The 13,804-nt window shown below is 49.0% G+C and overlaps 1 protein-coding gene across 3 annotated transcripts in view; it reads left to right on the top strand.

Annotated features, from left to right (window-relative positions):
- SKI (SKI proto-oncogene) overlaps positions 1 to 12,422 on the top strand; it is a 115,574-nt gene extending 103,152 nt beyond the window's left edge. For all 3 annotated transcript variants that reach the window (XM_086764558.1, XM_086764560.1, XM_086764557.1), the window contains 2 exons: positions 1,432 to 1,662; positions 7,493 to 12,422. In XM_086764558.1, the coding sequence (XP_086620684.1) occupies positions 1,432 to 1,662; positions 7,493 to 7,681 (420 nt within the window). In that variant the 3' untranslated portion in view covers positions 7,682 to 12,422. The remainder of the gene's footprint in view (positions 1 to 1,431; positions 1,663 to 7,492) is intronic.
- Positions 12,423 to 13,804: the final 1,382 nt, after the last annotated feature.

The following is a 13,804-nucleotide window of genomic DNA, read 5'->3' as shown; positions in this document are numbered from 1 at the left end:
GCCAGGAGCTGGTTTTTTTCAACTGAACTGCTTGTTTGTTGTCACCTTGAGCAAATCACTTCATTCCCTTGTGTTTCAGTAAATATATGTTTTATGTTATGTATTCAAAAGTAAATACTTATAACTAATATATATATAAAGCTAATTTTAAAATAACTAAATACACAGTGTGTACTTGAAGTAAGTTCCGTGGAGTAGTTGGTGAAGCAGAACTGCGTGTTGAGGCATTAAATCAAGCAGCATGTCAGCGAGGGGGAATATGGTATCTGGCCGTCGTTTTCCACCTGGGCAGCCGCGGGTTTCCAGTTCCACGTACAGAGCAAGCGCGTGTGTGCGTGCTTCCAGCGGCAAGGCTGCGCTAGCGGTGGCCTGGCCGGGAAGTGAGATTGTCAGGAGAGTGCATTTCCCATGACCCGACTGCAGCGTTACTTAACAGAAACACCGTGTGTGAGGGTTTGCCTCTGACAGAGAGGAAATGCTGCTTCTGGGGGGGGAATTGAAGTTAGTTTCTAATTTAACCGTTTAGGAGACAGACCTTTAGTGAGCCACAGCTTTGTGCTCATGATGAGCATGTCTTTCAACGTCAGCTTTTTAACAACTTAGGAGCTCCTGCCTTCGTACCTTCAGGTCCCTTATCATCATCACTGCGAGTAATGGCGCTCTCTGGGATCTGACGTTTCAAGGGAGCAGCTCCTGTTAAAATCCTGGACAGTGAGAGTGGCAGCTTCCAGAGCAGAGCGTGGGTTTGATTGAGCGTAAGGGTTTAGCCTGGAGTTTTCCAGATGTTGTGACAGAGCAGCCCGTTGCCTGGTTGCCAAGAGACCGAGGGCTGTACAGCAGTTACCTGGAGCTAAACCGCATTTCCTAGAGCCAGACAGAAGAGACACAACTGGGTTTTTCTCATACTTGCCTGAAGTGGATTTTCTGGGGCTTGGTAAAATGGAACTGCTTAGTGATTTCTTCAGCAAGTAGTGAATTTCCTTGCTCGACCTTGCTGTACACAGAGGGCATTCACAAATTGTGTTTATTGCGTGTGTCTGCAGCTGAAGTGCAGGCATTACACTGGGGTTGTTTGAAACTTCGAGCTCGCGTAGAGCACGTTGCAGGTAGCTCTCTCCAACTGCAGTTCGTCTTTATTCAGTCACAGATGGTCCCAGCTATTTTGCTTGACAAAGCAAAGCGTGGCTGTAGCACACAGCGTTTCGTTATCCCAGAAGTCAGGGTGTCTTGAGCGTAGGATCTCACGTGGATTTAAAGAAGAGCTTGTACAAAGTTCAGAGAGGTTTAGACACGAGCCTTCTCGGTCATGACCAATGGCAGGTGGGACTTCAGGCCCTGCAGAGGGACCAAAGCTTCCTTCACAGCTCTGTTTCCTGGCACTAATTCACCGTCTGCTCCTCAGCCCTCTCACGTTGCTGCTTTGTGTTCCAGGAGCTGGAGTTCCTACGAGTGGCTAAGAAAGAGAAACTGAGAGAAGCAACAGAGGCGAAGCGCAACTTAAGGAAAGAGATTGAACGTCTGAGAGCTGAGAATGAGAAGAAAATGAAGGAAGCCAACGAGTCTCGGATACGACTGAAGAGGGAACTGGAACAGGCCAGGCAGATCCGGGTTTGTGACAAGGGCTGTGAAGCAGGCAGGCTCCGGGCCAAGTACTCAGCCCAGGTAAGAGCCAGACACGGAAAGCGATACTCGCAGTAAGCTTGCAGTTCCTGCCCTTTCCAGGGTCAGCTCAGGTGTCTGTCTGGCCTTTGATGCCAGCGCCCTTGTTTTGTCTAACTTGGGCCAGTCCAGCTCCTGTCTGCATAACATCTGCGCCCCCATCGTGTCAGTTTGCAGCCCTGGTCCTAACGCAAGGCGTTACCAGCCTGCCCGCGCTCCACGCACCCGTGTCCGTCCCACAGTTCTGCCTCGGGCTCCGCGCATTTCTCAGCTGAAAATCACCAAGCGCTGGGCATTATTTCAGTTCCAGTAACGCGCTGTCGGCACTGCCGGCGCACAGGGACCCGTTTCGGCGCTGTAACTATGAGGCAGAGGCGCTTCCTCTGAGAGCATTTTTCCTTGAAGATCAGCCTCGACCTCCAGGAACCGTTTAAAACAAGAGAAAGCAGGGCCCGTCAGTGAGCAAACGGCAGTGCTGGAAGCAGCGCTGTTTACAGCTGTAAAGCACAAGAGCAAACTGTCAGGTCCAAGAAAAGGCTCCCGGTTTGATCTCGGTGAAAGTTCTAGGAATGCGGGAACATGTTGTTACAAGCAAAATGTATGCTCTAAGCTTTTGAACTGAAAATCCCTCCCTGCCCTCTCCGCATCAGGTTCTCTTGTAATAAAAGATTTTGAAGTTTGTTTAAAGCATCCGAAGCCAAGCGAGCCAAGAGCTGAGGCTGCCCGTCCCCGAGTCGCCTGGCTGTGCCCTGGTGTGGCGGAGCGCGTGCCGCGCGGGGCCACCCGCTGCCCCGCGCCCCGAACGGACCCGGCGTAACGGGCTGAGCCGGGAGCTGAGTGGCAGCCTCCTGGATTTCCGTGAGAAACAGCCCTGGAGAGGAATCCATCGCATGCCCTGCCTTCCCCTTCCTCCAGTAAAACAATCCCCGTGGCCCAGTAATGCATTTCCTAAAAAAGGGCGTGGTCCCCGCCCATGTTAACCCCCTCAGCCCCCCAGAGAGGGGCTCCCCAAAAGCCCCCGTTCTTAAGGCTCACTCCTTTCCTTGCCGTAGCGGCCTGCCCTGTAGTCTTGCTCTGGCCCGCTCCCACCTAAACATCCCTCTGCCCAACCAGTTTCCCCATTACTGACCGGTTCCCAAGCTAGAAGCCTGGCTGAGCAACGGAGAAATAAAAGGCGCAAGGGTCAGCAAGCGGTAGCACCAGGGCTCTGAAAAATGGGGCGCGCTTGCCTAAAATGGGACTCCTGGAGCTGGGACGTGTCCCTGACAGGCAAATACCAGCTGGTAGGTGTCACACGTTTGCAAGGGAAACTGCGTGTCGTAACGAACGCAGCCGCGCGAACGGGAAAGGGAGCTCTGCCAGAGCGCGTTCGCTGCCCCGCGTGCCGCTGAACACACGCGGTTCGTGAGCGTGTTGCGCGTAGAGCGTGAGCTGCAGGCACCTGGTGTGGGCACTTCAGCGGGGAGGGAGAGGGCAAAGGCAAAGGCGGTAGCAGTCAGAAATGCGTCTGACCCCGGGCGCTGAGTGACGGGAAGGGGAGGGGTCCGCTCGCGCGCTGAGCCGCGGCACCGGGAGCCCAGCAGCAGGAAGTGATGCGGGCTTCCTCTCGCATCACAGGATGTCTCGCTGATAAGAGGTGTCCAGACTAAACATGACCAGATGGAGCTGCTGCGCTGGGCGTTACCGGCACCTGACTTCCACTTGAGGAAAAAAAACAAACGCAAGGCAAGGGCAGATGAAAGTAAATGCCACGGGTGCCACCCAGCGCCGTGTAGAGCTGCCGGCGTGTCCGCCCTGGCTGCGCGACACGCGTGACAGTTGTGACAGTGCGCGTTTTCAGTCTCCCAACGCGTTTCCTCCTTGGGAGGGGACGCAGGAGGCTGCCCGGCGCGGCGGCTGCCATCGCCTCAATAAGCACGCGGGTAGTGGAGCGCTCTGCAGGCTTGTCGTTCTCCCGGCGCCAAGGACGCAGTTGCAGGATCCACCGCAGCGCCCTGTTGCGCGTACCCGGGCGCGCTGCTGCGGCAGCGGAGCGCAGTGCCGCGGCACGGGGCGCTCGTGAAGCCCCACGTTACGCGAGAAACTTCAGCGTCTGAGTTTTACAAGCCATCAATAGGACTTAAGTTCTTAAGCCGTGTAAGACATTTTTAAATAAAGCGTTACGCATCGTTTTCTCTGTAACGTGGAGGGCACGCAGGAAGTTTGTCAGGTTGCGTTTGTCACTTCTTATTTTTGAGGAAACCACAATTCCCCAGACAGGCGTAGTCTGAGAACTAGCGCCAGGCACCGGAGAGGAAATAACACAGCGCGTTGCGGGCTGTAAAGGGCTCTGTGTGAGCGTGAAGCGGTTGGTGGCGGCTTGATTCCCACGGCGTGTCCGCGTGCCGCCTTTCGTCTGGCCCTGCCCCGGGCGGAGCCCCAGAGAGGGCGGGGGCGCGCCCTTCCAGCCCCAGCACAAGGGGGGTCCCTGCCGGCGGTGCGGGGCGGCCCGAGCCCCGTGCTGAGCTTCCCCGCAGCTGAGAAATGGGAATGGGGGCGGGGGTGTGTCCGTGTCCGTCCGGGTGTCTGGGTGTCCGTGAGTGTGTGTGGCTGTCTGTCCGTGTGTCCGTGTGTCTGTCCGTGTGTCTGTCTGTGTCCGTGTGTCTGTCTGTGCTTGTGTGTCCGTCTGTCCGTGTGTCTGTCTGTCCATGTGTCTGTGTGTCCGTGTGTCTGTGTCCGTGTGTCTGTCTGTGTCCGTGTGTCTGTTTGTGTCTGTCTGTCCGTGTGTCTGTCTGTCCGTGTGTCTGTCCGTGTCTGTGTGTCCGTGTGTCTGTCTGTGTCCGTGTGTCTGTTTGTGTCCGTGTGTCTGTCTGTCCGTGTGTCTGTCTGTCCATGTGTCCGTGTGTCTGTGTCCGTGTGTCTGTCTGTGTCCGTGTGTCTGTCTGTCCGTGTGTCTGTCTGTCCATGTGTCTGTGTGTCCGTGTGTCTGTCTGTGTCCGTGTGTCTGTCTGTGTCCGTGTGTCTGTTTGTGTCTGTCTGTCCGTGTGTCTGTGTGTCTGTGTGTCTGTCTGTGTCCTTGTGTCTGTCCGTCTGTGTCTGTCTGCCTGTGTGTCTGTGTCAGTCCGTGTGTCTGTCTGTCCGTCTGTCTGTGTCCGTCTGTGTGTCTGTGTCCTTGTGTCTGTCCGTCTGTGTCAGTCTGTCCGTGTGTCCGTGTCTGTCCGTGTGTCTGTCTGCCTGTGTGTCTGTGTCAGTCTGTGTGTCTGTCTGTGCTTGTGTGTCTGTGTCTGTGTGTCTGTCCGTCTGTGTCAGTCTGTCCGTGTCTGTCCGTGTGTCTGTGCTTGTGTGTCTGTGTGTCCGTGTGTCTGTCTCTGTCCGTGTGTCTGTCTGTGTGTCTGTGTCCGTGTGTCTGTCTGTGTCCGTGTGTCTGTCTGTGTCCGTGTGTCTGTCTGTCCGTGTGTCTGTGTCCGTGTGTCCATGTGTCTGTCTGTGTCCATGTGTCCATCTGTGTCCGTGTGTCTGTCTGTGTCCATGTGTCCGTGTCCGTGTGTCTGTCTGTGCTTGTGTGTCCGTCTGTCCGTGTGTCTGTCTGTGTGTCCGTGTGTCTGTCTGTGTCTGTCTGTCTGTGTGTCTGTGTCCGTGTGTCTGTCTGTCCGTGTGTCCGTCTGTGTCCGTCTGTCTGTATCCGTCCATCTGTCTGTGTCTGTGTGTCTGTGTCAGTCCATGTGTCAGTCCATGTGTCTGTCTGTGCTTGTGTGTCTGTCTGTCCATGTGTCTGTGTGTCCGTGTGTCTGTCTGTGTCTGTCTGTCCGCTTGTCTGTCTGTCCGTGTGTCTGTGTCCGTGTGTCTGTCTGTGTCCGTGTGTCTGTCTGTGTCCGTGTGTCTGTTTGTGTCCGTGTGTCCGTCTGTCTGTCCGTCTGTCTGTCCGTTTGTCTGTGTCAGTCCGTGTGTCTGTCTGTCCGTCTGTCTGTGTCCGTCTGTGTGTCTGTCTGTGTCCTTGTGTCTGTCCGTCTGTGTCAGTCTGTCCGTGTGTCCGTGTCTGTCCGTGTGTCTGTCTGCCTGTGTGTCTGTGTCAGTCTGTGTGTCTGTCTGTGCTTGTGTGTCTGTGTGTCTGTCTGTGTCCGTGTGTCTGTCCGTCTGTGTCAGTCTGTCCGTGTGTGTCCGTGTGTCTGTGCTTGTGTGTCTGTGTGTCCGTGTGTCTGTCTCTGTCCGTGTGTCTGTCTGTCCGCTTGTCTGTCTGTGTCCGTGTGTCTGTCTGTGTCCGTGTGTCTGTCTGTGTCCGTGTGTCTGTCTGTCCGTGTGTCTGTGTCCGTGTGTCCATGTGTCTGTCTGTGTCCATGTGTCCGTCTGTGTCCGTGTGTCTGTCTGTGTCCGTGTGTCTGTCTGTGTCCGTGTGTCTGTCTGTCCGTGTGTCTGTGTCCGTGTGTCCATGTGTCTGTGTCCATGTGTCCGTCTGTGTCCGTGTGTCTGTCTGTGTCCGTGTGTCTGTCTGTCCGTGTGTCTGTGTCCGTGTGTCCATGTGTCCGTCTGTGTCCGTGTGTCTGTCTGTGTCCATGTGTCCGTGTCCGTGTGTCTGTCTGTGCTTGTGTGTCCGTCTGTCCGTGTGTCTGTCTGTGTGTCCGTGTGTCTGTCTGTGTCCGTGTGTCTGTCTGTCCGTGTGTCCGTCTGTGTCCGTCTGTCTGTATCCATCCATCTGTCTGTGTCCGTGTGTCTGTGTCAGTCCATGTGTCTGTGTGTCCGTGTGTCTGTCTGTCCGCTTGTCTGTCTGTCCGTGTGTCTGTCCGTCTGTGTCAGTCTGTCCGTGTGTCTGTGTCTGTCCGTGTGTCTGTGCTTGTGTGTCTGTGTGTCCGTCTCTGTCTGTGTGTCTGTGTCCGTGTGTCTGTCTGTCCGCTTGTCTGTCTGTGTCCATGTGTCTGTCTGTGTCCGTGTGTCTGTCTGTCCGTGTGTCTGTCTGTCCGTGTGTCTGTGTCCGCTTGTCTGTCTGTGTCCGTGTGTCTGTCTGTGTCCGTATCTGTGTCCGTGTACGTGTGTCCGTGTCCGTGTGTCTGTGTGTCAGTCTGTGTGTCTGTCTGTGTCCGTGTGTCTGTCTGTCCGTGTGTCCGTGTCTGTCCGTGTGTCTGTCTGTGTCCGTCTGTGCTTGTGTGTCCGTCTGTCAGTCTGTGTCCGTGTGTCTGTTTGTCTGTCTGTCCGTGTGTCTGTCTGTGTGTCCGTGTGTCTGTATCCGTCCATGTGTCTGTGTCGGTCTGTGTGTCTGTCTGTGTCTGTCTCTGTCCATGTGTCCGTCTGTCCGTGTCAGTCTGTGTGTCTGTCTGTGTACGTGTGTCTGTCTGTCCATGTGTCTGTCTGTGCTTGTGTGTCCGTCTGTCCGTGTGTCCATCTGTGTCCGTCTGTGTGTCTGTCCGTCCGTGTGTCTGTGTCTGTGTGTCTGTCTGTGTCCGTGTGTCTGTCTGTGCTTGTGTGTCTGTGTGTCCGTGTATCTGTCTGTGTCCGTATCCGTCCATCTGTCTGTGTGTGTGTGTCTGTGTGTCTGTGTCCGTGTGTCTGTCCGTGTCAGTCTGTCCGTGCTTGTGTGTCCGTGTGTCTGTCTGTGTCCGTGTGTCCGTCCGTTTGTCTGTGTGTCTGTGTCTGTCTGTCTGTGTCCGTTTGTCTGTGTCCATTTGTCTGTGTCCGTTTGTCTGTCTGTGTCCATGTCCATTTGTCTGTCCATTTATCTGTGTCTGTCTGTGTCCGTGTGTCCCTGTGTGTGGCTGTGGCTGTCATGGATCTGTGTGTCTGTCCCATTCCACTCACTCACTCACGCGGGAGCAGCAATACAAATATCCTTTATTAACTGTGCCTCCTGCTGTTTTCCCCGTAGATCGAGGACCTGCAGGTGAAGCTGCAGCACGCCGAGGCTGACCGCGAGCAGCTCCGCGCTGACCTCCTGCATGAGAGGGAGGCTCGGGAACACCTGGAGAAAGTGGTGAAGGAACTACAGGAACAGCTGTGGCCCAAGTCAGGCAGCCAAGGCAGCAGTGAGAACGCGCCGGGCACCCTGGAGAACTGACCCCCGGCGCGGCGCCCGGCGCGCAGGGCCCGACGGGTGTGCACAGTAAGGGAGGGGTGGGGCGCGGCCGGGTGGAGGTGCATGTGGGAGTAGTTGTGTCCCGGCACACGGAGCGGGCACGCTGGATGCGCAGGAGCTGGAAGGCAGATGTTACTCTTTAGAACAGAAGCACTGAATTACGCCTCTTTTTTTTCCCAATCCACATAGCACAACATCTTACTGTGCCTCTAAAACACAAAGTGTTTATACACAAAATACTTGTTTTAAGTCCACAGCAAATTTTCTACTAGCAAACTCCAAGCAAGCAGCATCGTCCACCTGCAGTCAGAGTGAAAGGCAAGCACGGCAGGGCTGGGGTGCCCGTCTGCCTGGGGGAACATTTTGGAATTTAAAAACAAACAAACTTTTCTTATAAGCTATTTAAAATAATTCATTACACAGACTTGGTATTAAAAATTAACAACATTTTTATAATGAACCTTTAAAAGCAAAACAGAAGAGCTTCGATGCACAATTTTTAATGACTCGTTATAGGCGCTGGGATTCTTAACGGGGAACCCTCTGGTGACGATGCCGTTTCGTTAGCAGTTTTCCAGCCACCTCGGAAGCCATCAGTTCTAATCCTGTCACGTGGGTGTATGAGAATTTCAGAGTGCTTTTCCAAGTTGATTTTTTCCTTAGAAAGAATTCTCTTCATTTCCTGTCCTGAACACAAGAAGAAAGGAAGATGCAGGATGGTGAAAGCGGAGGGGAAGATGTGTGCTTTAGCGTTACAAACCCAGCCTTACAGACTCCAGTGTTTGCGAATCACGCCACCTTTTCTAACGACATCTTCATGCATCGACGTGTTCAAAAGACTCACTTCATCCAAGAGCACTTCAGCTTAGGGAAAGAAAAGGAAACCAAGGAAGGAGTTGGACCATCTCTAAGTTGGTTGAGAAATAAAGCAGAAGACGAGTGCATTCTGAAGTCATTCTGAAATCTTTACTTCAGCTTTCAGTTTTCTGGAAAACTCATCTTTGTTGCACCATCTTACCGTGAATTCAGTATTTACCTGCGTTTATTATGAACTGTCAGTCAGGATTCCTGTGCCCAAGGAGAGTGCAACACCGCATTACCGGATACTACAGAAAAGAAAAACAACATTTTTGCTGCTGTGAATAAGCCTACATCTTCTTTAAAAATTTTTTTTGTTTTTAAAAAAAGAAATTACTTTAATTTTGGGATCCAAGCCGCAGCCCCGGAATAAAAATGCAGCATGCCATCACTTTGTCTTATTGTTGGTGTTGTTATTGTTGTTGATTTTTATTTTTTTTAACTGCACTTTGTCAGAATCTTACTCTGCATTTTATTCCATTATTTCTAAAGTTTACAAGTTGAGCATTCTAGATTGTGCCCTGCCTAACAGATGCGGAAATCTGTCACCAGCCCCATCTCCTACACGTGACACCTCACCTCACCGTTCACCGTAACGCAAAACGAGGGTTGGGCAGGTACAGAATGCTACCAAATCTGAATTCACCCAACCAGTGCACCGCTGGTGGAGCTGCAAGCCTCTTTTGCGTGGCTTTGTATCTAACGGAAGCTGGGGAGCAGCAGAGATGCTCCCGAAAGTGCTTAACAAATCAAGTTGGTGCTTTACCGAACAAGAGAAAAGCGATTTTCACCCGCGAACACTCACCTCTTACACACTCAAGCTTATCAGCATGAAGTGAAAATGTGATCTGGGGCTGCAGACGTGCCTTCCAGCTCATTTTTCCTTGCAGCATCTTATGTAGGCAATGCTGACACTTTTTTACCTTAAAGAATAAAAAGAAAAAAAAAAAACCCCTATGCATCATCATACGTAGAAGTTATCCTAAACAAAGAAACATATTTCCAATTATCTTTATTTGCTTTTGGACATTAGTGCAAACTATGTAAGCTTAAAAATTATTTCCCGGTAGACAGAAAGCGGCTTCCAATCCTAAAATTATAGTATTTACTTACCATACATTAGAGATTTTTTTTTTTTTTAAACAAGAGCTGTTTGCTTGAAACCATTATAATAACCATTATAATAACTGTGAGCATTAACAGAGAAGTTCATATATACGTTTTAGGTACAAAAAGAAGAAATACGAAAGGAGCAGAATTACTGGGACAATGTAAAACTGTTGGGAGCAAGAACCAGTTACACCAAGTAAACGACGTGAACCTGTCCGTTCGTACAGGGCTTGCCCTGTGTTTGGGATGCTGGAGACTGAGTCTAGGTGCAGATCTCCTCTTCTAAAGTGCAATGCAAAAGGAATTTTGATCATGCTTAAGCAGGTTTTTTTTAAATGTGTGGGTTTTTTTTTTTTTTTTGCTTCTTCGTATGTTTTTTTCTGCGATTATTAAATCATATGCATGGAATTAAGCTCTCTGCCATACGTATATTCATTAATGGGCATTATTACTGTCTTATGTAAAGGGTTTATTTTGTTATGCAGTATGCATAAAAACGTTCTCAGCCTTATGATTTCCAGATCTGTATTATCCACTTATTTCTTCAAGGGAAACTAAATAACATGAGCTTTAGTTGATCATGTGCATTTCAAGTCTCAGAGGCTCTGCTTTACTGCCATGTTAGGAAATTACACACAGAACAAATGTGCTCCCACCCCCCACTCCCAGCTGCTTTGAAGCCTGCCTGCGTACATTGTGTTTGGTTGGTTTTTTCCCCCTGATTTTTGATTCTGTCGCTCCCCTTACGACTCAACAGAAAATGGCACTGTGTCCACCGCTATCTGGTGTTTTGCAGGAAAAGCCGCTCACTTACCTGCAGCACAGGTGAGAGCTTTTCTGTCGGGTGTGTCCAGAGCAGCACGCCGAGCCGCTGGCACCACTTCTTCTGGGCATACGATGCTTTTATCCTCCACAGTTAATGAAATCTGCATTTTTTTCCAAAGGAAAAAATGGAACAGTGAATAATCCTATCAGTTGTAAACAGTCTGGTCGAACAACCAGCATCACCTGTGCTTCACAGGTAAACGGCATCAGATTTGCAAGAAAAGTCCCCAAAGCGAGCGTACCACTCTTGTTCTGAAGCTGTGGTTCCTGTACCTTCTGTAAAGTGTCACATCTGACACGTGAACATCGCAGTGTTTGAGGTTAAGACTCAATAGTATTTTGCTCCTTGGGAGTGAAAACGTCCTAGAAAAAACATTTCTGTAAATTAAGGCTTCAAATCAGTACGGTTAAGTAAGGTGCAAGACGACTGGCAACAAACATTCTACACCAGCAGTTAATCAACAGGAAAGGCTGATAGGAGTCATCTTAAATAATTCTGTCTTTCCTGAATACATTTTAACAATAAAATCTTAAGTATTTCTGCAGAATAGATAATTTATTTCTAATTCAGAATTCCTGTACATGTAATTTATTTTAAATTTGTCAGAATTGGCCATAGAGACTCTAATTCTAGGGAAGGGCCGTCAAAACAGTGGGAATCCTTCGAGAAAAAAAAACCACAAACTTTTGTGAAGGTGCTTGAGGTAAGGGAGTTCTGCGTGTAATTTCTGTCTGCGACACTTCAGAGAAACAGTTGCTGGCCCCCTGGGCTGGAAGGGCTTTCCTTCCCACGTACTGCTGGGTCCCCGCTGCATTCCGTTTGCACTCCAGCCTGCGAGTGTGGGAGTCGCACAGTCACATCTCATTTCACCGCTCTTTAGTTTCCTTTAAGAAGTTGAAAGGGAGAAGAGGTGTTTCATACAGGCTGTTGACTCTCCCTGTACTTACAAATATATTACTTAATACTTGTATATTCAGTTTAATTACTCATTGTTTCTATTACTGAAAGAAGACTTAACGAAGGGAAAAAAACCAACAGCAATAACATTCATATCTATGGAGCAGCTAACTAGTATACATAATATTCTGCTTTTCAAACAGAACTAGCCAATGTAAAAAAAAAACTTAAAAGTAAATTCAACATGTAAATACTTTTTTTCATTTTACACTGTTGTATTATAAGTGTATATGGTGTTTACTTTTTCAAAACTCTTTCTTACCTGGTAGTTGTCTTGTTTTATGAGTTGTGTTTTTAACTAAGAAGAACCTTTGCTGTCTGTTAGGAAAAACAAAACAAAAATCTTTTTGCAAGTTTTACATGTGGGTTAACCTTTCTCCACCATCTGCATTTTATTTGTCCTTATTTTCACTGTAAAGTATTTTATTACCAAAAGGTTGACTTTTCCATTCTGCCCTCTCATCAGTCCATGTGTTCTAGAGACAAGTTTTTGTTGGTTTGGTTGGGGTTTTTTTTTGTTTTCGTTTTTTAAATCAAAAGAACTCACAGAAATGACATTTTTTCAATTGAAGAAAAATAAATCTTTACATTTATAATAGCCAATAGCATTTCAGCACATTTTTGTTATCCTGGTCTCTCCTATGCTGCTGCTAATGACAATATTATGACTTACTCTACTATTCTAGAACTATTTTTATGTAAGTAATGTATGCTTTCTTGTTTATAAATGCCTGATTTAAAAAAAAAAATAAGAAAAAAGCTTGGCATATTTATCTATTTCGCTGTGTACCTTGATAGTCCTTTTCCACCCCCTTTTCCACATCCCCTCCCCGTGAAGCAGATAATATTGTAAAATAAAGGACTTTATGAGATTATGTATGAAAATAGCTATGCTTATATACCACAGTGACTGAATGTACAGTGTATAGACGCATTACCTAAAATAAAATTGTTTGTCCAGAAAAAAACATACGGGATGGTTTCCGAGTGTTCTGTGCTTGCAGCTGTGGCCTCATTTTTCAGGACGGGCGAACTTCAGAGACGTACGGGTGTCTGCAAACGCGCTGGTACCGCTGCCTGAAAAGCCAAGACTTCTCCAAGTATTTACAGATAAACACCACAAACTTATAAAAACTGTGCTGCACACACCTAACTGAGATTGTTCATGGCCTCACATCCGTTTCCCGGGTTGCCCAGTAGGTGCGAGTTAAACCAGCACCTTCTCCGCGCCGTCTCCCAGCCAGCGCAGTACCGTCCCTCTGAGGCACCGGTACAGGGACAATCGCTTTCAGGTCTGCGCCTGACGGCAGTGTAAGGAGAAAGGAATTCAACTGGAACCGATGCGTACGGCTTCGTGGGGAAATTCTAACAACAAAGTACAGTTTCTTTTGAATAATGACAATTGTAAGCATATAAAAGTTTGTACCAGGTCAAGTAAAGAAATACAAGAGGGGAAAAATGTAAAAAGTAGAAGATGGAAACATATGTTAAAGTAATTCTCTCATGGTTTTCTGAGAAACGGCTGCAGAATTTCCACAGCTCCGGTACATTTCTTAACATGCCCTTGTAAAACAGTGCAAAAGCCAGAGAATGAGCGGCCAGCTTAAAAAAAAAATCATTTTTACTTCACATTTCTGACTCGCTGCAGCCTTGCTTTCTAAGGAGTTGTTTATTCCCTGTTTCTGCCACCTGGGTCTCACCAGTGGGCAGAACCAGGCTGAGCTGCTGCCTCTTGCTCTACAGAAGGTGACGTTTGGTGAAGGTCCCTGGCCCGCCACACTGACACAGCGCTCTGCCTCACGCACCCCACATTTCCACTGGTCCATGAGCTTTTTTGTTCTCCCCCCGTGCCCTTGTTGACAAAATGAGCACAGACACAAAAAGCTGTACGCCAGTTTTTTGTAAGTATTAGAGATGCAAAAGTGATCCAGCCACTCTTGCTCTTCGGTGTGATTGAAGCTACGGGAACATTGCTCACCAATGATGCTGGAACTCTCCAGGCTGGAAGCCTTCTAGTTAACGATGAGCTCCTGGCTGAACACCAGGGTCTCTGCGTTCGGTTCAGAGTTCAGAGCAATGCCCCTCTTTCTCTGGCGTTTGCTAGAACTGCCTATAAAGACATTCCGCTGTTGTACATTATGACTGAGTTCTCTTCAACCCAGACAAACTGCAGCAGGGCACTTGGCTTTACCCACCATTAGCCCCACACCACCATTCAGCCTAAATTCAAAATGCTTACCATGTAAAAGTCAGACCCTTTCTCCATTCTTTCTCTCTTCAGCTGTTGTATTATAACCTGCAGCCCAAAAGAAACCACTTGAAATGGTGAGACTTCGATTCCGTCTTCTCTGCTG

Source organism: Chlamydotis macqueenii, chromosome 21, assembly GCF_036417535.1.
Source record: "Chlamydotis macqueenii isolate bChlMac1 chromosome 21, bChlMac1.mat, whole genome shotgun sequence".
NCBI lineage: Eukaryota > Metazoa > Chordata > Aves > Otidiformes > Otididae > Chlamydotis > Chlamydotis macqueenii.
This window is presented reverse-complemented; position numbering and strand designations above follow the sequence as displayed.